At 46.6% G+C, this 23894-nt stretch overlaps 2 protein-coding genes across 4 annotated transcripts in view; one reads left to right on the plus strand and one right to left on the minus strand.

Moving 5' to 3' along the window:
- Positions 1 to 8777, minus strand: part of LOC143766745 (uncharacterized) — a 74262-nt gene extending 65485 nt beyond the window's left edge. Inside the window, exon 1 of the mRNA XM_077254658.1 lies at positions 8606 to 8777. The gene's annotated coding sequence lies outside the window, so the exon portion shown is untranslated. The remainder of the gene's footprint in view (positions 1 to 8605) is intronic.
- A 63-nt stretch (positions 8778 to 8840) lies between these two features.
- LOC143766744 (uncharacterized) lies at positions 8841 to 23630 on the plus strand. Of its 3 annotated transcripts, none has more exons than XM_077254655.1 (8): positions 8841 to 8949; positions 13410 to 13466; positions 15124 to 15628; positions 16556 to 17371; positions 18042 to 18155; positions 18366 to 18413; positions 18488 to 18629; positions 18722 to 23630. In XM_077254655.1, the coding sequence occupies exons 3-8, from the start codon at positions 15125 to 15127 to the stop codon at positions 19492 to 19494; spliced, it is 2397 nt and encodes a 798-aa protein (XP_077110770.1). In that variant the 5' UTR covers positions 8841 to 8949; positions 13410 to 13466; position 15124; the 3' UTR covers positions 19495 to 23630. The 3 variants fall into 3 exon arrangements, with proteins under 3 accessions (XP_077110770.1, XP_077110772.1, XP_077110771.1); XM_077254657.1 differs by having other exon boundaries at positions 15124 to 15601; XM_077254656.1 differs by having other exon boundaries at positions 8931 to 9065.
- Positions 23631 to 23894: the final 264 nt, after the last annotated feature.

Raw genomic sequence — 23894 nt, forward strand, 5'->3', positions numbered from 1 at the left:
GTATATAATATACAGAGGAGCCCGTACTGTCAGTATATAATATAGAGGAGCCCGTACTGTCGGTATATAATATACAGAGGAGCCCGTACTGTCAGTATATAATATACAGAGGAGCCCGTACTGTCAGTATATAATATACAGAGGAGTCCGTACTGTCAGTATATACAGAGGAGCCCGTACTGTCAGTATATAATATACAGAGGAGCCCGTACTGTCAGTATATAATATACAGAGGAGTCCGTACTGTCAGTATATAATATACAGAGGAGCCCGTACTGTCGGTATATAATATACAGAGGAGCCCGTACTGTCAGTATATAATATACAGAGGAGCCCGTACTGTCAGTATATAATATAGAGGAGCCCGTACTGTCGGTATATAATATACAGAGGAGCCCGTACTGTCAGTATATAATATACAGAGGAGCCCGTACTGTCAGTATATAATATACAGAGGAGCCCGTACTGTCAGTATATACAGAGGAGCCTGTACTGTCGGTATATAATATACAGAGGAGTCCGTACTGTCAGTATATACAGAGGAGCCCGTACTGTCAGTATATAATATACAGAGGAGCCCGTACTGTCAGTATATAATATAGAGGAGCCCGTACTGTCAGTATATAATATACAGAGGAGCCCGTACTGTCAGTATATAATATACAGAGGAGCCCGTACTGTCAGTATATAATATACAGAGGAGCCCGTACGGTCGTTATATAATAGAGGAGCCCGTACTGTCAGTATATAATATATAGAGGAGCCCGTACTGTCAGTATATAATATACAGAGGAGCCCGTACTGTCAGTATATAATATACAGGAGGAGCCCATACTGTCAGTATATAATATACAGAGGAGCCCGTACTGTCTGTATATAATATACAGAGGAGCCGGTACTGTCAGTATATAATATACAGAGGAGCCCGTACTGTCAGTATATAATATACAGAGGAGCCCGTACTGTCAGTATATAATATACAGAGGAGCCCGTACTGTCAGTATATAATATACAGAGGAGCCCGTACTGTCAGTATATAATATACAGAGGAGCCCGTACTGTCAGTATATAATATACAGAGGAGCCCGTACTGTCAGTATATAATATACAGAGGAGCCCGTACTGTCAGTATATAATATACAGAGGAGCCCGTACTGTCAGTATATAATATACAGAGGAGCCCGTACTGTCAGTATATAATATACAGAGGAGCCCGTACTGTCAGTATATAATATACAGAGGAGCCCGTACTGTCAGTATATACAGAGGAGCCCGTACTGTCAGTATATACAGAGGAGCCCGTACTGTCAGTATATAATATACAGAGGAGCCCGTACTGTCAGTATATAATATACAGAGGAGCCCGTACTGTCAGTATATAATATACAGAGGAGCCCGTACTGTCAGTATATAATATACAGAGGAGCCCGTACTGTCAGTATATAATACAGAGGAGCCCGTACTGTCAGTATATAATATACAGAGGATCCGTACTGTCAGTATATAATATACAGAGGAGCCCGTACTGTCAGTATATAATATACAGAGGAGCCCGTACTGTCAGTATATAATATACAGAGGAGCCCGTACTGTCAGTATATAATATACAGAGGAGCCCGTACTGTCAGTATATAATATACAGAGGAGCCGTACTGTCAGTATATAATATACAGAGGAGCCCGTACTGTCAGTATATAATATACAGAGGAGACCGTACTGTCAGTATATAATATACAGAGGAGCCCGTACTGTCAGTATATAATATACAGAGGAGCCCGTACTGTCAGTAAATAATATACAGAGGAGCCCGTACTGTCAGTATATAATATACAGAGGAGCCCGTACTGTCAGTATATAATATACAGAGGAGCCCGTACTGTCAGTATATAATATACAGAGGAGCCCGTACTGTCAGTATATAATATACAGAGGAGCCCGTACTGTCAGTATATAATATACAGAGGAGCCCGTACTGTCAGTATATACAGAGGAGCCCGTACTGTCAGTATATAATATACAGAGGAGCCCGTACTGTCAGTATATAATATACAGAGGAGCCCGTACTGTCAGTATATAATATACAGAGGAGCCCGTACTGTCAGTATATAATATACAGAGGAGCCCGTACTGTCAGTATATAATATACAGAGGAGCCCGTACTGTCAGTATATAATATACAGAGGAGCCCGTACTGTCAGTATATAATATACAGAGGAGCCCGTACTGTCAGTATATACAGAGGAGCCCGTACTGTCAGTATATAATATACAGAGGAGCCCGTACTGTCGGTATATAATATACAGAGGAGCCCGTACTGTCAGTATATAATATACAGAGGAGCCCGTACTGTCAGTATATAATATACAGAGGAGCCCGTACTGTCAGTATATAATATACAGAGGAGCCCGTACTGTCAGTATATAATATACAGAGGAGCCCGTACTGTCAGTATATAATATACAGAGGAGCCCGTACTGTCAGTATATAATATACAGAGGAGCCCGTACTGTCAGTATATAATATACAGAGGAGCCCGTACTGTCAGTATATAATATACAGAGGAGCCCGTACTGTCAGTATATAATATACAGAGGAGACCGTACTGTCAGTATATAATATACAGAGGAGCCCGTACTGTCAGTATATAATATACAGAGGAGCCCGTACTGTCAGTAAATAATATACAGAGGAGCCCGTACTGTCAGTATATAATATACAGAGGAGCCCGTACTGTCAGTATATACAGAGAAGCTCGTACTGTCAGTATATAATATACAGAGGAGCCCGTACTGTCAGTATATAATATACAGAGGAGCTCGTACTGTCAGTATATAATATACAGAGGAGCCCGTACTGTCAGTATATAATATACAGAGGAGCCCGTACTGTCAGTATATAATATACAGAGGAGCCCGTACTGTCAGTATATAATATACAGAGGAGCCCGTACTGTCAGTATATAATATACAGAGGAGCCCGTACTGTCAGTATATAATATACAGAGGAGCCCGTACTGTCAGTATATAATATACAGAGGAGCCCGTACTGTCTGTATATAATATACAGAGGAGCCCGTACTGTCAGTATATAATATACAGAGGAGCCCGTACTGTCAGTATATAATATACAGAGGAGCCGGTACTGTCAGTATATAATATACAGAGGAGCCCGTACTGTCAGTATATAATATACAGAGGAGCCCGTACTGTCAGTATATAATATACAGAGGAGCCGTACTGTCAGTATATAATATACAGAGGAGCCCGTACTGTCAGTATATAATATACAGAGGAGCCCGTACTGTCAGTATATAATATACAGAGGAGCCCGTACTGTCAGTATATAATATACAGAGGAGCCCGTACTGTCAGTATATAATATACAGAGGAGCCCGTACTGTCAGTATATAATATACAGAGGAGCCCGTACTGTCAGTATATAATATACAGAGGAGCCCGTACTGTCAGTATATAATATACAGAGGAGCCGGTACTGTCAGTATATAATATACAGAGGAGCCGGTACTGTCAGTATATAATATACAGAGGAGCCCGTACTGTCAGTATATAATATACAGAGGAGCCCGTACTGTCAGTATATAATATACAGAGGAGCCGTACTGTCAGTATATAATATACAGAGGAGCCCGTACTGTCAGTATATAATATACAGAGGAGCCCGTACTGTCAGTATATAATATACAGAGGAGCCCGTACTGTCAGTATATAATATACAGAGGAGCCCGTACTGTCAGTATATAATATACAGAGGAGCCCGTACTGTCAGTATATAATATACAGAGGAGCCCGTACTGTCAGTATATAATATACAGAGGAGCCCGTACTGTCGGTATATAATATACAGAGGAGCCCGTACTGTCAGTATATAATATACAGAGGAGCCCGTACTGTCGGTATATAATATACAGAGGAGCCCGTACTGTCAGTATATAATATACAGAGGAGCCCGTACTGTCAGTATATAATATACAGAGGAGCCCGTACTGTCGGTATATAATATACAGAGGAGCCCGTACTGTCAGTATATAATATACAGAGGAGCCCGTACTGTCAGTATATAATATACAGAGGAGCGCGTACTGTCAGTATATAATATACAGAGGAGCCCGTACTGTCAGTATATAATATACAGAGGAGCCCGTACTGTCTGTATATAATATACAGAGGAGCCCGTACTGTCAGTATATAATATACAGAGGAGCCCGTACTGTCAGTATATACAGAGGAGCCCGTACTGTCAGTATATAATATACAGAGGAGCCCGTACTGTCAGTATATAATATACAGAGGAGCCCGTACTGTCAGTATATAATATACAGAGGAGCCCGTACTGTCAGTATATAATATACAGAGGAGCCCGTACTGTCAGTAAATAATATACAGAGGAGCCCGTACTGTCAGTATATACAGAGGAGCCCGTACTGTCAGTATATAATATACAGAGGAGCCCGTACTGTCAGTATATAATATACAGAGGAGCCCGTACTGTCGGTATATAATATACAGAGGAGCCCGTACTGTCAGTATATACAGAGGAGCCCGTACTGTCAGTATATAATATACAGAGGAGCCCGTACTGTCAGTATATAATATACAGAGGAGCCCGTACTGTCAGTATATAATATACAGAGGAGCCCGTACTGTCAGTATATAATATACAGAGGAGCCGGTACTGTCAGTATATAATATACAGAGGAGCCCATACTGTCAGTATATAATATACAGAGGAGCCCGTACTGTCAGTATATAATATACAGAGGAGCCCGTACTGTCAGTATATAATATACAGAGGAGCCGTACTGTCAGTATATAATATACAGAGGAGCCCGTACTGTCAGTATATAATATACAGAGGAGCCCGTACTGTCAGTATATAATATACAGAGGAGCCGTACTGTCAGTATATAATATACAGAGGAGCCCGTACTGTCAGTATATAATATACAGAGGAGCCCGTACTGTCAGTATATAATATACAGAGGAGCCCGTACTGTCGGTATATAATATACAGAGGAGCCCGTACTGTCAGTATATAATATACAGAGGAGCCCGTACTGTCAGTATATAATATACAGAGGAGCCGGTACTGTCAGTATATAATATACAGAGGAGCCGGTACTGTCAGTATATAATACAGAGGAGCCCGTACTGTCAGTATATAATATACAGAGGATCCGTACTGTCAGTATATAATATACAGAGGAGCCCGTACTGTCAGTATATAATATACAGAGGAGCCCGTACTGTCAGTATATAATATACAGAGGAGCCCGTACTGTCAGTATATAATATACAGAGGAGCCCGTACTGTCAGTATATAATATACAGAGGAGCCCGTACTGTCAGTATATAATATACAGAGGAGCCCGTACTGTCAGTATATAATATACAGAGGAGCCGGTACTGTCAGTATATAATATACAGAGGAGCCCGTACTGTCAGTATATAATATACAGAGGAGCCCGTACTGTCAGTATATAACATACAGAGGAGCCCGTACTGTCAGTATATACAGAGGAGCCCGTACTGACAGTATATAATATACAGAGGAGTCCGTACTGTCAGTATATAATATACAGAGGAGCCCGTACTGTCAGTATATAATATACAGAGGAGCCCGTACTGTCAGTATATAATATACAGAGGAGCCCGTACTGTCGGGATATAATATACAGAGGAGCCCGTACTGTCAGTATATAATATACAGAGGAGCCGGTACTGTCAGTATATAATATACAGAGGAGTCCGTACTGTCAGTATATACAGAGGAGCCCGTACTGTCAGTATATAATATACAGAGGAGCCCGTACTGTCGGTATATAATATACAGAGGAGCCCGTACTGTCAGTATATAATATACAGAGGAGCCCGTACTGTCAGTATATAATATACAGAGGAGCCCGTACTGTCAGTATATAATATACAGAGGAGCCCGTACTGTCAGTATATAATATACAGAGGAGCCCGTACTGTCAGTATATAATATACAGAGGAGCCCGTACTGTCAGTATATAATATACAGAGGAGCCCGTACTGTCAGTATATATAGAGGAGCCCGTACTGTCAGTATATAATATACAGAGGAGCCCGTACTGTCAGTATATAATATACAGAGGAGCCCGTACTGTCAGTATATAATATACAGAGGAGCCCGTACTGTCAGTATATAATATACAGAGGAGCCCGTACTGTCAGTATATAATATACAGAGGAGCCCGTACTGTCAGTATATAATATACAGGAGGAGCCCGTACTGTCGGTATATAATATACAGAGGAGCCCGTACTGTCAGTATATAATATACAGAGGAGCCCGTACTGTCGGGATATAATATACAGAGGAGCCCGTACTGTCAGTATATAATATACAGAGGAGCCCGTACTGTCAGTATATAATATACAGAGGAGCCCGTACTGTCAGTATATTATATACAGAGGAGCCCGTACTGTCAGTATATAATATACAGAGAAGCCGTACTGTCAGTATATAATATACAGAGGAGCCCGTACTGTCGGGATATAATATACAGAGGAGCCCGTACTGTCAGTATATAATATACAGAGGAGCCCGTACTGACAGTATATAATATACAGAGGAGCCCGTACTGTCAGTATATAATATACAGAGGAGCCCGTACTGTCAGTATATAATATACAGAGGAGCCCGTACTGTCAGTATATAATATACAGAGGAGCCCGTACTGTCAGTATATAATATACAGAGGAGCCCGTACTGTCAGTATATAATATACAGAGGAGCCCGTACTGTCAGTATATAATATACAGAGGAGCCCGTACTGTCAGTATATAATATACAGAGGAGCCCGTACTGTCAGTATATAATATACAGAGGAGCCCGTACTGTCAGTATATAATATACAGAGGAGCCCGTACTGTCAGTATATAATATACAGAGGAGCCCGTACTGTCAGTATATAATATACAGAGGAGCCGTACTGTCAGTATATACTATACAGAGGAGCCCGTACTGTCAGTATATAATATACAGAGGAGCCCGTACTGTCAGTATATAATATACAGAGGAGCCCGTACTGTCAGTATATACAGAGGAGCCCGTACTGTCGGTATATAATATACAGAGGAGCCCGTACTGTCAGTATATAATATACAGAGGAGCCGGTACTGTCAGTATATAATATACAGAGGAGCCCGTACTGTCAGTATATAATATACAGAGGAGCCGGTACTGTCAGTATATAATATACAGAGGAGCCCGTACTGTCGGTATATAATATACAGAGGAGCCCGTACTGTCAGTATATAATATACAGAGGAGCCCGTACTGTCAGTATATAATATACAGAGGAGCCCGTACTGTCTGTATATAATATACAGAGGAGCCCGTACTGTCTGTATATAATATACAGAGGAGCCCGTACTGTCAGTATATAATATACAGAGGAGCCCGTACTGTCAGTATATAATATACAGAGGAGCCCGTACTGTCAGTATATAATATACAGAGGAGCCGGTACTGTCAGTATATAATATACAGAGGAGCCGGTACTGTCAGTATATAATATACAGAGGAGCCCGTACTGTCAGTATATAATATACAGAGGAGCCCGTACTGTCAGTATATAATATACAGAGGAGCCCGTACTGTCAGTATATAATATACAGAGGAGCCGGTACTGTCAGTATATAATATACAGAGGAGCCCGTACTGTCAGTATATAATATACAGAGGAGCCCGTACTGTCAGTATATAATATACAGAGGAGCCCGTACTGTCAGTATATAATATACAGAGGAGCCCGTACTGTCAGTATATAATATACAGAGGAGCCCGTACTGTCAGTATATAATATACAGAGGAGCCCGTACTGTCAGTATATAATATACAGAGGAGCCTGTACTGTCGGTATATAATATACAGAGGAGCCCGTACTGTCAGTATATAATATACAGAGGAGCCCGTACTGTCAGTATATAATATACAGAGGAGCCCGTACTGTCAGTATATAATATACAGAGGAGCCGGTACTGTCAGTATATAATATACAGAGGAGCCCGTACTGTCAGTATATAATATACAGAGGAGCCCGTACTGTCAGTATATAATATACAGAGGAGCCCGTACTGTCAGTATATAATATACAGAGAAGCCCGTACTGTCAGTATATACAGAGGAGCCGTACTGTCAGTATATAATACACAGAGGAGCCCGTACTGTCAGTATATAATATACAGAGGAGCCCGTACTGTCAGTATATAATATACAGAGGAGCCCGTACTGTCAGTATATAATATACAGAGGAGCCCGTACTGTCAGTATATAATATACAGAGGAGCCCGTACTGTCAGTATATAATATACAGAGGAGCCCGTACTGTCAGTATATAATATACAGAGGAGCCCGTACTGTCGGTATATAATATACAGAGGAGCCCGTACTGTCAGTATATAATATACAGAGGAGCCCGTACTGTCAGTATATAATATACAGAGGAGCCCGTACTGTCAGTATATAATATACAGAGGAGCCCGTACTGTCAGTATATAATATACAGAGGAGCCCGTACTGTCGCGATATACCGAATATCACAACCGGACGCCACTCACCTCTCAGAGACGCGCGCTACTAATAACACGGTTGTAACCGATGCTCCCTGATGATTGGTTAGTAGTGAGTTACGTCATCATTAGGTTCCCTGATCTGTGCGTAGACTTCTGGGAGTTGTAGTTCAGCGCTCCTGTCAGCAGATAGTACGCGCCATGAAGCGGAATGACGTCACTGACTGCAGCCAATCACATCCAGGGATCTTATAAGCAAAATAAACCTCATATTTCCCACAAGTCCTAGCGGTTAGTGGTTGAGCGCGGTGACGTCACGGCGCTGCCGCAGCCAATCAGCAGTTGTGTAGAGTGTTGTTCGGTCCTGGCTGCTCGTTAGTGTCTGAGGGCAGGTAACGTGTCCGCGGCGGAGTCCTGAGTGTGGGGGCGGAGGTGTGACCGGGGTCATTGGCCGGCTGTGCTGTGTGAGGAGGAAACATGGCTGCCTGGTGCTATCAGTGTGCTACATGTGAGAAAGGCATCATCCATTATATGTATTATACAGGTGATAGGACTAATGCAGCCGTGTCATCATCCATTATATGTATTATACAGGTGATAGGACTAATGCAGCCGTGTCATCATCCATTATATGTATTATAGGGGAGCCAGGACTAATGCAGCCGTGTCATCATCCATTATATGTATTATAGGGGTGCCAGGACTAATGCAGCCGTGTCATCATCCATTATATGTATTATAGGGGAGCCAGGACTAATGCAGCCGTGTCATCATCCATTATATGTATTATAGGGGTGCCAGGACTAATGCAGCCGTGTCATCATCCATTATATGTATTATAGGGGTGCCAGGACTAATGCAGCCGTGTCATCATCCATTATATGTATTATAGGGGTGCTAGGACTAATGCAGCCGTGTCATCATCCATTATATGTATTATAGGGGTGCTAGGACTAATGCAGCCGTGTCATCATCCATTATATGTATTATACAGGTTCTAGGACTAATGCAGCTGTGTCATCATCCATTATATGTATTATACAGGTTCTAGGACTAATGCAGCTGTGTCATCATCCATTATATGTATTATACAGGTGCCAGGACTAATGCAGCTGTGTCATCATCCATTATATGTATTATAGGGGTGCCAGGAGTAATGCAGCCGTGTCATCATCCATTATATGTATTATAGGGGTGCCAGGAGTAATGCAGCCGTGTCATCATCCATTATATGTATTATACAGGTTCTAGGACTAATGCAGCTGTGTCATCATCCATTATATGTATTATAGGGGTGCTAGGACTAATGCAGCCGTGTCATCATCCATTATATGTATTATACAGGTGCTAGGACTAATGCAGCCGTGTCATCATCCATTATATGTATTATACAGGTTCTAGGACTAATGCAGCTGTGTCATCATCCATTATATGTATTATAGGGGTGCCAGGACTAATGCAGCCGTGTCATCATCCATTATATGTATTATAGGGGTGCCAGGACTAATGCAGCCGTGTCATCATCCATTATATGTATTATAGGGGTGCCAGGACTAATGCAGCCGTGTCATCATCCATTATATGTATTATAGGGGTGCCAGGACTAATGCAGCCGTGTCATCATCCATTATATGTATTATAGGGGTGCTAGGACTAATGCAGCCGTGTCATCATCCATTATATGTATTATAGGGGTGCTAGGACTAATGCAGCCGTGTCATCATCCATTATATGTATTATACAGGTGCCAGGACTAATGCAGCCGTGTCATCATCCATTATATGTATTATACAGGTTCTAGGACTAATGCAGCTGTGTCATCATCCATTATATGTATTATACAGGTGCCAGGACTAATGCAGCTGTGTCATCATCCATTATATGTATTATACAGGTGCCAGGACTAATGCAGCTGTGTCATCATCCATTATATGTATTATACAGGTTCTAGGACTAATGCAGCTGTGTCATCATCCATTATATGTATTATACAGGTGCCAGGACTAATGCAGCCGTGTCATCATCCATTATATGTATTATACAGGTGATAGGACTAATGCAGCCGTGTCATCATCCATTATATGTATTATACAGGTGCCAGGACTAATGCAGCCGTGTCATCATCCATTATATGTATTATAGGGGTGCCAGGGCTAATGCAGCCGTGTCATCATCCATTATATGTATTATACAGGTGCCAGGGCTAATGCAGCCGTGTCATCATCCATTATATGTATTATAGGGGAGCCAGGACTAATGCAGCCGTGTCATCATCCATTATATGTATTATACAGGTGCCAGGGCTAATGCAGCCGTGTCATCATCCATTATATGTATTATACAGGTGCCAGGGCTAATGCAGCCATGTCATCATCCATTATATGTATTATAGGGGTGCCAGGACTAATGCAGCCGTGTCATCATCCATTCTATGTATTATAGGGGAGCCAGGACTAATGCAGCCGTGTCATCATCCATTATATGTATTATAGGGGTGCTAGGACTAATGCAGCCGTGTCATCATCCATTATATGTATTATAGGGGTGCCAGGACTAATGCAGCTGTGTCATCATCCATTATATGTATTATAGGGGAGCCAGGACTAATGCAGCCGTGTCATCATCCATTATATGTATTATAGGGGTGCCAGGACTAATGCAGCTGTGTCATCATCCATTATATGTATTATAGGGGTGCCAGGACTAATGCAGCCGTGTCATCATCCATTCTATGTATTATAGGGGAGCCAGGACTAATGCAGCCGTGTCATCATCCATTATATGTATTATAGGGGTGCTAGGACTAATGCAGCCGTGTCATCATCCATTATATGTATTATAGGGGAGTCAGGACTAATGCAGCCGTGTCATCATCCATCATATGTATTATAGGGGTGCCAGGACTAATGCAGCCGTGTCATCATCCATTCTATGTATTATAGGGGAGCCAGGACTAATGCAGCCGTGTCATCATCCATTATATGTATTATAGGGGTGCTAGGACTAATGCAGCCGTGTCATCATCCATTATATGTATTATAGGGGAGTCAGGACTAATGCAGCCGTGTCATCATCCATTCTATGTATTATAGGGGAGCCAGGACTAATGCAGCCATGTCATCATCCATTATATGTATTATAGGGGAGTCAGGACTAATGCAGCCGTGTCATCATCCATTATATGTATTATAGGGGGGTGCTAGGACTAATGCAGCCGTGTCATCATCCATTATATGTATTATAGGGGAACCAGGACTAATGCAGCCGTGTCATCATCCATTATATGTATTATAGGGGTGCTAGGACTAATGCAGCCGTGTCATCATCCATTATATGTATTATAGGGGAGCCAGGACTAATGCAGCCGTGTCATCATCCATTATATGTATTATAGGGGTGCCAGGACTAATGCAGCCGTGTCATCATCCATTATATGTATTATAGGGGTGCCAGGACTAATGCAGCCGTGTCATCATCCATTATATGTATTATAGGGGTGCCAGGACTAATGCAGCCGTGTCATCATCCATTATATGTATTATAGGGGAGCCAGGACTAATGCAGCCGTGTCATCATCCATTCTATGTATTATAGGGGAGCCAGGACTAATGCAGCCGTGTCATCATCCATTATATGTATTATAGGGGAGCCAGGACTAATGCAGCCGTGTCATCATCCATTATATGTATTATAGGGGTGCTAGGACTAATGCAGCCGTGTCATCCATTATATGTATTATAGGGGTGCTAGGACTAATGCAGCCGTGTCATCATCCATTATATGTATTATAGGGGTGCTAGGACTAATGCAGCCGTGTCATCATCCATTATATGTATTATACAGGAGCCAGGACTAATGCAGCCGTGTCATCATCCATTATACGTATTATAGGGGTGCCAGGACTAATGCAGCCGTGTCATCATCCATTATATGTATTATAGGGGTGCTAGGACTAATGCAGCCGTGTCATCATCCATTATATGTATTATACAGGAGCCAGGACTAATGCAGCCGTGTCATCATCCATTATATGTATTATACAGGAGCCAGGACTAATGCAGCCGTGTCATCATCCATTATACGTATTATAGGGGTGCCAGGACTAATGCAGCAGTGTCTTTATCCCTTTATGTGATGCCCACAGCAGACAATGAGATGTCGGCAATTTCTTTTGATTGGTGATCGTCTCTGCCGGTTGGTTGTCTCCTTTCTGCCGGTTGGTTGTCTCCTTTCTGCCGGTTGGTTGTCTCCTTTCTGCCGGTTGGTGGTCTCTGCCGGTTGGTGGTCTCTGCCGGTTGGTGGTCGGTGGTCTGTGCAGAGGGCCGCGGTGCAGCGCTGTGCGCCCCCAGTATGGGGCGCTTTGATGATGGGTTTACATACAGCACCAGACACCAGCGCTTCTGCTCCAGGAATCACCAGGATATCTGGATTTAGGCTACGTTCACATTTGTGTTGTTGGGCGCGGCGTCGGCGACGCAACCAACAATGCATGTACACAACGCAGCGTTTTGTGACGCATGCGTTGTCATAAGATCCTACAGTTCGGGACTTTCAGCGCAGGGAAAACGCTACAAGTAGCGTCCCCTGCGCCCTGTCTTGTGCGTCTATATGATGCATGCGTCGTAAAACGCCGTACAACGCATACCGGCGCATGTCCATGTGCCCCCCCATGTTAAAGATGGGGGCGCATGACGTATGCATCGACGACGCTGCGCCCAACAACGCAAATGTGAACGTAGCCTACTAAAGAAATGGTGAAGCGCAGGATCCGTGGCCGACTCCATAAATAAGGAGCCACGGCCGCCATTCTCTGCCGGTCTTGTGCCACCGTAACCGAATCTTCTCTTTCCAGGACTCTGCAGCATCATCTGTGGATCCAGATCTGTAGATTTCACTGACATTTATGAAGGTGAGCGCAGCTGTTCTCTAGTTTACTGACCCCTCACATTGCCTGCTGCCGGCCTCGTCCATTCTCTTTACTGACCCCTCACCTTTTACCCTTGCCTGCTGCTGGCCTCGTCCGTTCTCTTTCCTCACCCCCTCCCCTTATCCCTGCTGTCGTCGTCCATCCGTTCTCTTTACTGACCCCTCACCTTACCTCCTGCCGGCCTCGTCCATTCTCTTTACTGACCCCTCACCTTTTACCCTTGCCTGCTGCTGGCCTCGTCCGTTCTCTTTTCTCACCCCCTCCCCTTATCCCTGCTGTCGTCGTCCATCCGTTCTCCTCTTTACTGACCCCTCACCTTACCTCCTGCCGGCCTTGTTCCTTCTCTTTACTGTCCCCTCACCTTTACCCTTGCCTGCTGCCAGGCTCACGCCTTCTCCTCTTTACTGACCCCTTGCCTGCTGCCGGCCTCGTCCCTTGTCTTTACTGACCCCTCACTTTTACCCTTGCCTGCTGCCAGGCTCATGCCTTCTCCTCTTTACTGACCCCTCACCTTACGCCTACTGGCCTCGTTCCTTCTCCTTTTTACTGAGCCCTCATCTTTTACTCTTGCCTGCTGCCGGCCTCGTCCGTCCGTTCTCTTTACTGACCCCTCCCCTTACCCCTGCTGTCGTCGTCCATCCGTTCTCCTCTTTACTGACCTCTCACCTTACCCCTGCTGGCCTAGCCCCATCTCCTCTTTACTGATCCTTTGCCTGCTGCCGGCCTCATCTCTTCTCCTCTTTATTGACTCCTCACCTTACCCCTGCTTGCCTCATCCATCCGTTCTCCTCTTTACTGACCCCTCACCTTGCCCCTGTCAGCCTCGTCCCTTCTCCTCTTCTCTGACCCCTCACCTTCCCCCTGTCGGCCTCGTCCATCCGTTCTGCTCTTTACTGACCCCTTACCCCTGCTGGGCTCATCCCTTCTCCTCTTTACTGACTCCTCACCTTACCCCTGTCGGCCTCGTCCGTTCTGCTCTTTACTGACCCCTCACCTTAGCCCTGTCGGCCTCGCCGTTCTGCTCTGTACTGACCCCTCACCTTAGCCCTGTCGGCCTGGTCCGTTCTGCTCTTTACCGACCCCTCACGTTAGCCCTGTCAGCCTCGTCCCTTCTCCTCTTTACTGACCCCTCACCTTACCCCTGTCGGCCTCGCCGTTCTGCTCTGTACTGACCCCTCACCTTAGCCCTGTCGGCCTCGTCCGTTCTGCTCTTTACTGACCCCTCACCTTACCCCTGTCGGCCTCGTCCGTTCTGCTCTTTACCGACCCCTCACCTTAGCCCTGTCGGCCTCACCTCCCCGTTTCTTTCTTGCAGTCTTTGGACCTGTGCACACAACATCTTTTATACATGTGTGAACCCCAACCAGCGTCTTCTGTCTTGAAGCATCTTTTTTGCGACATCTTGAACCTCTATTTTTTTTTAAGCTTGTATTGAGTAAACTATTGATTGGCTTCTAATCGGAATACGTTCCTTCTTTGTAGCTTGGTGCTTATTAGGTAGGTTACGGAGCAGACCCTTGAGTAAGATGTTGTGTGCACAGACCCCATGGAGGGATCCTGGGAGCTGGGGCAGAATGAGTCCCGTCACCTGTGGCAGATGGTCCGTCTCCAATGCTTTGGCCTTTTGTGTTTCTTGCAGGATGACATCTTGTATTGTCAGGGAATGTCCAATAACCTGGAGGAGCGATGTCCCCGGCGTGACGCTGCATCCATTCCCAGACAACAGCGACCACATCAAGACTTGGCTCCTGCAGACTGGACTCAACTTCCAAGAAGTGGAGGAAATTTCTCAGAAAATCCTAGATGACAAATCGAAATCCTTGTACCGGATGTGTTCTCGCCACTTCTCCCCGGAGAGCTACACGATGGCGGACGGGCGCAGGGTCCTGAAGAAGGATGCGACCCCCTCACTGCTAATCCAGCGGCCTTCACTTTCCTCTCCGACATTAGACTCCAGGATAGTCCACATCAAAACTGAAGAGTGCGACTACGACTCTTCATCACCGACTCCGTCCGCCAGCGGGACCAACACCTGCGTCACCCCGCCACTGAAGACCGAGCAGCCGTTCTCCCACAGTTCTTCCACAAGTCCCATCCACCCAGAACCGGAGCAGTCGGCAAGTCACTCACCACTTCCAGTGCCAGTACGGGCTTACTCATAAATAGCCGTATTATAGTAGTTATATTCTTGTACATAGGGGCAGTATTATAGTAGTTATATTCTTGTACATAGGAGCAGTATTATAGTAGTTATATTCTTGTACATAGAGGGCTGTATTATAGTAGTTATATTCTTGTACATAGGGGGCAGTATTATAGTAGTTATATTCTTGTACATAGGGGCAGTATTATAGTAGTTATATTCTTGTACATAGGAGCAGTATTATAGTAGTTATATTCTTGTACATAGGAGCAGTATTATAGTAGTTATATTCTTGTACATAGGAGCAGTATTATAGTAGTTATATTCTTGTACATAGGGGCAGTATTATAGTAGTTATATTCTTGTACATAGGAGCAGTATTATAGTAGTTATATTCTTGTACATAGGAGCAGTATTATAGTAGTTATATTCTTGCACATAGGGGCAGTATTATAGTAGTTATATTCTTGTACATAGGAGCAGTATTATAGTAGTTATATTCTTGTACATAGGGGCAGTATTATAGTAGTTATATTCTTGTACATAGGAGCAGTATTATAGTAGTTATATTCTTGTATATGGGGGCAGTATTATAGTAGTTATATTCTTGTACATAGGAGCAGTATTATAGTAGTTATATTCTTGTACATAGGGGCAGTATTATAGTAGTTATATTCTTGTACATAGGGGCAGTATTATAGTAGTTATATTCTTGTACATAGGGGCACTATTATAGTAGTTATATTCTTGTACATATCGGCAGTATTACAGCGCCAGTGCTCGGCATTCGGCCATGTTTGTGACTTGCAGACATACTGTACATGGTATTCTTTCCTTCCTTGTCTTCTCTTGTGTCCGGTGTTTGTCGCTTGCTCTGCGGTGTCGGTATAGTACACGCTCTTCTCTGATGGCGGTGTTTCCTCCGCAGGGTGACGTCACACTGAGATGTATTGTCACAGACTGCCTGAACTTCACGGAGCTCCAGAACCCTAACGTGGCAGTTCACGTGTTTCCCAGTAACTTCTCTATGGTACGGCTGTGGCTTCGGCAGACCGGACAGAACTTTGGTGATCTGGACCTCGCTGCCCGGCAGGTTCTGGACATGAGTCCTTCGGAGAGGTTTGGGATGTGTGCTGATCACTTTTCCCCCACTAATTACACAATCCGCGGGACGGAGGTGAAGCTCAAACCTGACGCTGTGCCAACCATATTTCCTGGTCTGCAAAGAAACCTGGTGAAGGAGGAGGAGGTGGAGGTCCCGTTCCAGTCCGATCCCAGCTGCGGTGGATCCAGAGAAGCCGTCACCGTGTACGCCGATAAGAGCCACAAACTGAGGCATGTCTCCACCAGCACTGACCCCTACTGGGGGGTCCGCAGCATTGGCCTTCTCACCAGACCCATTCTTGTCCGCGAAGCGTCAACATCCACGCGGTTTGGAAGGTTCTTCACTCCTCTGAAGGCTCGGCCGTGCACGTCCGACAAGGCCGTCCAATGCTCCGAGTTCTTACTGAACCGTAGGGATGACTCCTGGAGCGTCAGACCTGACTACCTATATCGGTTTGGTCCTGCGATCCCACCAAAAGACATGACTACGGGGGGCACCCAAACAGTGGCTCCAACGCAGGAAGCGGAAGAGCAGAAATGGTCAGACTTACTGCAGGGGTCAACGTCAGACAATTCCCAGTTACCCAGGAACGTCCCCGTAAAAGACAGCAGGTTGTTCTTTGCAATGGAGGAAGTGATGGTAGGTCTCCGTGTCTGCTATACCTCCTGCTTATAGACGCTGCACCCCCGGACTATATACACGGCCATATGGACGCTGCACCCCCTGACTATCTACATGGCCATATGGACGCTGCACCCCCTGACTATGTACAAGGCCATATGGACGCTGCACCCCCTGACTATATACAAGGCCATATGGACGCTGCACCCCCTGACTATAAGCCACGACCATATAGACGCCTCACCCCCTGACTATATACACGGCCATATAGACACTGCTCCCCGACTATATACACGGCCATATAGACACTGCTCCCCGACTATATACACGGCCATATGGATGCTGCACCCCCTGCCTATATACACGGCCATATAGGCGCTGCACCCCGACTATATACACGGCCATATGGATGCTTCACCCGCTGACTATAAGCCACGACTATATGGATGCTGCACCACATCCCTGTAATCCCAGCCTATACGGACTCTGCACCTCGTCCCTGTAATCTCAGCCTATGCGGACGCTGCACTCCGTCCCTGTAATCCCTGCCTATGCGGACGCTGCACTCCGTCCCTGTAATCCCAGCTTATACGGACGCTGCACCCGTCCCTGTAATCCCAGCCTATGCGGACGCTGCACCCGTCCCTGTAATCCCAGCCTATACGGACGCCCTGTCTTCTCTCCTCAGGTCTCGCTCATGCAGCATTTGCTGAACACTCCGTTTATTGAAGAAACCTCCAAGATGGTGACGCAGAAGTTCCTGCATCAGATCCTGGAGATCGTGGCCCTTCTGACCGGAGACGTAAGTTTGCCCGTGGTCGTGTTCTCCTCCATCCTGTGACCGGGACACGTGTATGCCATGATTTCCGTCCATGTCAGGACTTGTGCGCGTTCACCTTCCACCTCCATTAACCATTTATAGCGGTCCGTGGGTTTTCGGGGTTTTCGCTCCTGCAGGGTAATGATTGTTCACAGATACATTTGTGACTAACATCTGTGTCCTCTTGTATAGAAATGGCTGCTTGCTGATCGCGAGGACCCCCCGGACAATCCAAAGGAGGTGAGTGTGACAGTGCCCCCTCGTACGTGCCGTGGTGGTCTCGCCAGCGGTCACCCTGACTTCTTATGTGGCAGGTACCGGTGAAGTGTGACGACATCGCAATGTATTTCTCCACTGAGGAGTGGGACTATATTAAGTCTCACAGGGAGCTGTACGGTGATGTGTCCGTGGAGGAGGAGGACGCCGTCACAGAAATGGCAGACGATACAGACTCAGGTAGGCTCCACTGACCACGTCAGACGCCATCTTGTGGTTGGAAAACCATAAATGTGTAAAAATCATGGCTTCCCTTTTCTCTCCCATTACAGATGAGTCCGGCAGCGAGGAAGAAGCCAAAGAGACCACAAAGCAGCCGAACTCCCCGGAATGGCTGCCGGACGGGGTGGTCAGCGAGTACAGCGAGTCCGAGCTGCTGTCAGAAGACGAGGATGGCGGGGACTCGATGCTAGGAGACGAGGACTTCTCCATTCTTCCAGGCTCGTCCGGTGACGCTGCGCCCAACGGAGGCTCCAAACTGAAGAAATACCATTTACTCCGTGGAAAGAGCCGAATCTACCACTGCAAGAAGTGCGACATGACCTTTCCCAAGAGACTGGCCTTCAGGAGGCACCTCAAGTCCCAGAAGCACATAAAGAGTTACGAGGTGGAGGAGGTAGACGTGGAGTGCGAGGACTGCGGCCAAGTGTTTGTCACCAAGTCCTTGTTGATCAAGCACCGGGCGGAGAACCACGCGGTGAAACGCTACGCCTGCACCATCTGCGGCATCCAGTATGACTACAAGTCCCAGTTCATCATCCACCAGCGGGCGCACACCGGAGAAAAACCCTTCGAGTGTGACCAGTGCGGAAGGAAATTCGGCCATAAGTGCAGTCTGCTGGTTCACCAGAGGAGGCACACCAAAGGCAAGACCATCTCCTGCAGCAAGTGCGACCATCGCTTCGACACCAAGTCCCAGCTGGCGAAACACGAGAAGATCCACGACCACGAGAAGCCCATCATGTGCCGCCTGTGCGGGAAACGCTTCGCCCACAAGTCCCACTTCATGAAACACAAATGGGCGTTCCACCATGAAGAGGTCTGAGGGCCGGAGACATGGCCGCTGTTTGTACGATATTGTATAGGCGTCAGTTCACCACAAGTGCCGCCGTGCCGGATCCCGGCTGCTTCTCAAGATAAAAATAAGACTAATTCGTTGAACTTTTGAGGGTTTTTTTTTTGTCAGTAAGCCATAGGGCGGCATGCACTTCCCGGCTGTTACGCTTCCTTTTCGTCCCCTCCGGGTGTCTGCATCAGTGAGTAATGTCAGAGCTTAGAGACTGCATAGTGATGTCCGCGTTCATTGCCAGATCACGGCCTTGTGTCCATCACCCCTGCATTCAACCTCTATGGGATGGTTGGAGATGGTCTATAAAGGCCTCAGACTTCTGTGACACGTCCCCTGCTCTAGCATCTGGTGGGGGTATCACCACTCAGACCCCCAACATGCTGCTCCTCTCACTTCTACAACCATCGTGAGAAACGGGCTTTCTTGCTTATGACCTCCTTCCCTGCAGTAATCTCCATGACATGGACAATGGAGAAGGTTTCCCCCGAATATGGACAAGTGGTGAATGTCAGATGTGTGCGTCACGGCCCACCGCCATCATACATGGTCTCCGCAGCCCCTGTCCATCCACTAATGGCAGCCGGCCGGAGCCGTCTGTTCCCTCCATATTGTAGGATGGCTTTATCTCATTACATTCCTTAGTGGGGTCTCTGGACATTCAGTGGTGTTGGGGTCTGGGCCAGGACTGCTCACATTCAGTGGTGTTCGGGTCTCTTAATGGGATCCGGGCCAGGACTGGTCACATTCAGTGGTAGTGGGGTCCGGGCCAGGACGGGTCACATTCAGTGGTGGTGGGGTCTCTAGTGGTGTCCGGGCCAGAACTGGTCACATTCCGTGCTAGTGGGGTCCAGGCCAGGACTGGTCACATTCAGTGGTAGTGGGGTCCGGGCCAGAACTGGTCACATTCAGTGGTGTTCGGGTCTCTAATGGGATCCGGGCCAGAACTGGTCACATTCCGTGCTAGTGGGGTCCAGGCCAGGACCAGTCACATTCAGTGGTGAAAAACAAAGTCCAAGAGAATTAAACCTCACATAGAATTGAGTAACGATCCTTCAATATAGACCATAAACTAATAGAGGTAACAAAGGAACAATATGATCCAATAAAAAATAAAATTTTATTATTGATATCAAATATAAAAAACACAAAGTGCAGACCATAAAAAAAAAGGAAAAGGGCCATACAGCCAAATGTATTGGATGCTCTAATGGCAAACCATCTAGAATATGGGAGCGTTAAATATTAATATCAAAAACAATTTTCATATAATATGCTCTCCATTTCATATAGAATTAACCAGTGGTTGCACTAACAGTGATATTATGCAGGCACACATCTATAAAAGTATGCTGCAATGCAGATGTGCGCCCGCTTGTAAACATGAGCCTGCTGATATACAACATTACTGGAAACATCATAAGTATGGCCATAAATTACCTGCAGTCATGTTGTAACCAGGATGGATGGTCCAAACCCACACCCCGACGCGCGTTTCATCGCCTCTGCAGTTTCGTCAGTTTGCATTGTTAGTGCAGCCACTGGTTAATTCTATATGAAATGGATAGCATGTTATATGAAAATTGTTTTTGATATTAATATTTAATGCTCACATATTCTATACGGTTTGCCATTACAGCATCGAATACATTTGGATGTATGGTCCTTTTCTTTTCTATGATCTGCAACGGTTTTGTATTCTTTAAGACAGGTGGTATTATCTTGTCTGTACTGTTTTCTTACATGTAGGATATGTTTGTATTATTGTATTGGCACTTTGTGAGTGTTTTTTATTGATATCATTAATAAAAAATTTAATTTTTATTGGATCATATTGTTTTTTCGTTATCTCTATTAGTTTACATTCAGTGGTGAGTGGTGGTGGGGTCTCTAGTGGGGTACGTTATCATTGCCAGATCAGGGCCTTGTGTCCATCACCCCTGCATTCAACCTCTATGGGATGGTTGGAGATGGTCTATAAAGGCTTCAGACTTCGGTGACACGTCCCCTGCTCTAGCAACTGGTGGGGGTGTCACTACTCGGACCCCCAACATGCTGCTCCTCTCACTTCTACAACCATCTTAAAAAATGGACTTGTCTTGCATATGACCTCTTTCTCCGCCTCCCCAGCAGTAATCTCCAAGCCATGGACAGTGGAGAAGGTTTCCCTGAATCTGGCCAAGTGGTGGTGAATGTCAGATGTGTGCGTCACGGCCCACCGCCATCATACATGGTCTCCGCAGCCCCTGTGCATCCACTAATAGCAGCCGGCAGGAGCGGGGTTGTCTGCTCCCTCCATATTGTAGGACAGCTTTATCTCATTACATTTCTTAGTGGGGTCTCTGGACCTCCGGTCACATTCAGTAGTCAGTGGTGGTGGGCTTTGGGCCAGGACCGGTCACAGTCAGTTGTGAGTGGTGGTTGGGTCTCTCGTGGGGTTTGGGACGGGACTGGTCACATTCAGTGGTGAGTGATGGTGGGGTCTCTAGTGCAGTCTGGGCCACGACTGGTCACATGTGGTGGTGGGGTCTGGGTTAGGACTGGTCACATTCAGTAGTGAGTGGTGGTGGGGTCTAGAGCCAGGACTGGTCACATACAGTGGTGGGGTCCGGGCCAGGACTGGTCACATTCAGTGGTGAATGCTGGTGGGGTCTGGGGCCAGGACAGGTCACATTCAGTGTTGGGGTCTCTAGTGGGGTCCGGGGCCAGGACTGGTCACATTCAGTGGTGGGGTCTAGGCCAGGACTGGTCACATTCAGTGGTGAATGCTGGTGGGGTCTGGGGCCAGGACTGGTCACATTCAGTGGTGGGGTCTCTAGTGGGGTCCGGGGCCAGAACTGGTCACATTCTGTGGTGGGGTCTCTAGTGGGGCTCGGGCCCATGACTTGTCACATTCAGTGGTGAGTGGTGGTGGGGTCTGGGGCCAGGACAGGTCACATTCAGTGGTGGGGTCTCTAGTGGGGTCCGGGGCCAGGACTGGTCACATTCAGTGGTGGTGGTGGGGTCTAGGCCAGTACTGGTCACATTCAGTGGTGAATGCTGGTGGGGTCTGGGGCCAGGACAGGTCACAGTCAGTGGTGGGGTCCGGGGCCAGGACTGGTCACATTCAGTGGTGGGGTCTCTAGTGGGGTCTGGGGCCAGGACTGGTCACATTCAGTGGTGGTGGTGGGGTCTAGGCCAGGACTGGTCACATTCAGTGGTGAATGCTGGTGGGGTCTGGGGCCATCACTGGTCACATTCAGTGGTGGGGTCCGGGGCCAGAACTGGTCACATTCGGTGGTGGGGTCTCTAGTGGGGCTCGGGCCCAGGACTTGTCACATTCAGTGGTGAATGGTGGTGGGGTCTGGGGCCAGGACAGGTCACATTCAGTGGTGGGGTCTCTAGTGGGGTCCAGGGCCAGGACTGGTCACATTCAGTGGTGGTGGTGGGGTCTAGGCCAGGACTGGTCACATTCAGTGGTGGGGTCTCTAGTGGGGCTCGGGCCCAGGACTTGTCACATTCAGTGGTGAGTGGTGGTGGGGTCTAGAGCCAGGACTGGTCACATTCGGTGGTGGTGGGGTCTGGGCCAGGACTGGTCACATTCAGTGGTGAATGCTGGTGGGGTCTGGGGCCAGGACTGGTCACATTCAGTGGTGGTGGTGGGGTCCGGGGCCAGGACTGGTCACATTCAGTGGTGGTGGTGGGGTCCGTGCCAGGACTGGTCACATTCAGTGGTGGTGGTGGGGTCCGGGGCCAGGACTGGTCACATTCAGTGGTGAGTTTAGGTTCCTACCTTTTTATATAAAGGTGCTGTCCAGGATAATGGGGAGGGGAATAGGTAGTACTAGTCAGGGACACCATAACGTTCTCCTAGTTTAGGATCCCGTTATCTCATCGCTGTCTCATGTTTATTTTCTAACATTTGTTCTTTGACTAAAGCAGAGCCCTGTTTTGGGTCAGATCTCCATGTCCTTGGCGCCCCATTATTATCAGTCCGTGCGCCTGTACCCTCCCAGACCGGCTGATTTATGGGGCCATATAAGCAGGTGACGTTAACATAAGTCTTCACGCCCTGTCTGTTATTGTTGTAGAGGACGATCCTATGTGAAGTTACAATAAAAGCAATGTGGAGCTTGTCTGGAGGCTGATGTATCCCCCACCACACACATGGCCGCGGTGTGGCATCCCGTCGTGCGTAGTGATGTCATATCGCCGGAGACATTTGGAAGATGTGGACCCCGCGGGTCCAGACTACACTGCGTCGGGTCAGTTTTGTCCCGTATGTTCTGTTCCTACCATGATGTTGTGAGTCCCATCCCAGGCTAGTAGAAGGGGGTGTCTGGCGGTGAGGGGGCTCCGCCAACATTTTGTGAAAGCCTGGACCCCCTGCACTTCCATGG

Source organism: Ranitomeya variabilis, chromosome 4, assembly GCF_051348905.1.
Source record: "Ranitomeya variabilis isolate aRanVar5 chromosome 4, aRanVar5.hap1, whole genome shotgun sequence".
Taxonomy (NCBI): domain Eukaryota; kingdom Metazoa; phylum Chordata; class Amphibia; order Anura; family Dendrobatidae; genus Ranitomeya; species Ranitomeya variabilis.

Coding starts and splice junctions, on each gene's coding strand:
- LOC143766744 (XM_077254655.1), top strand. CDS start 15,125: ATGACATCTTGTATTGTCAGGGAATGTCCAATAACCTGGAGGAGCGAT. Junction 17,372..18,041: donor TTGCAATGGAGGAAGTGATG/GTAGGTCTCCGT, acceptor TTCTCTCCTCAG/GTCTCGCTCATGCAGCATTT. Junction 18,414..18,487: donor CCCCGGACAATCCAAAGGAG/GTGAGTGTGACA, acceptor CTTATGTGGCAG/GTACCGGTGAAGTGTGACGA.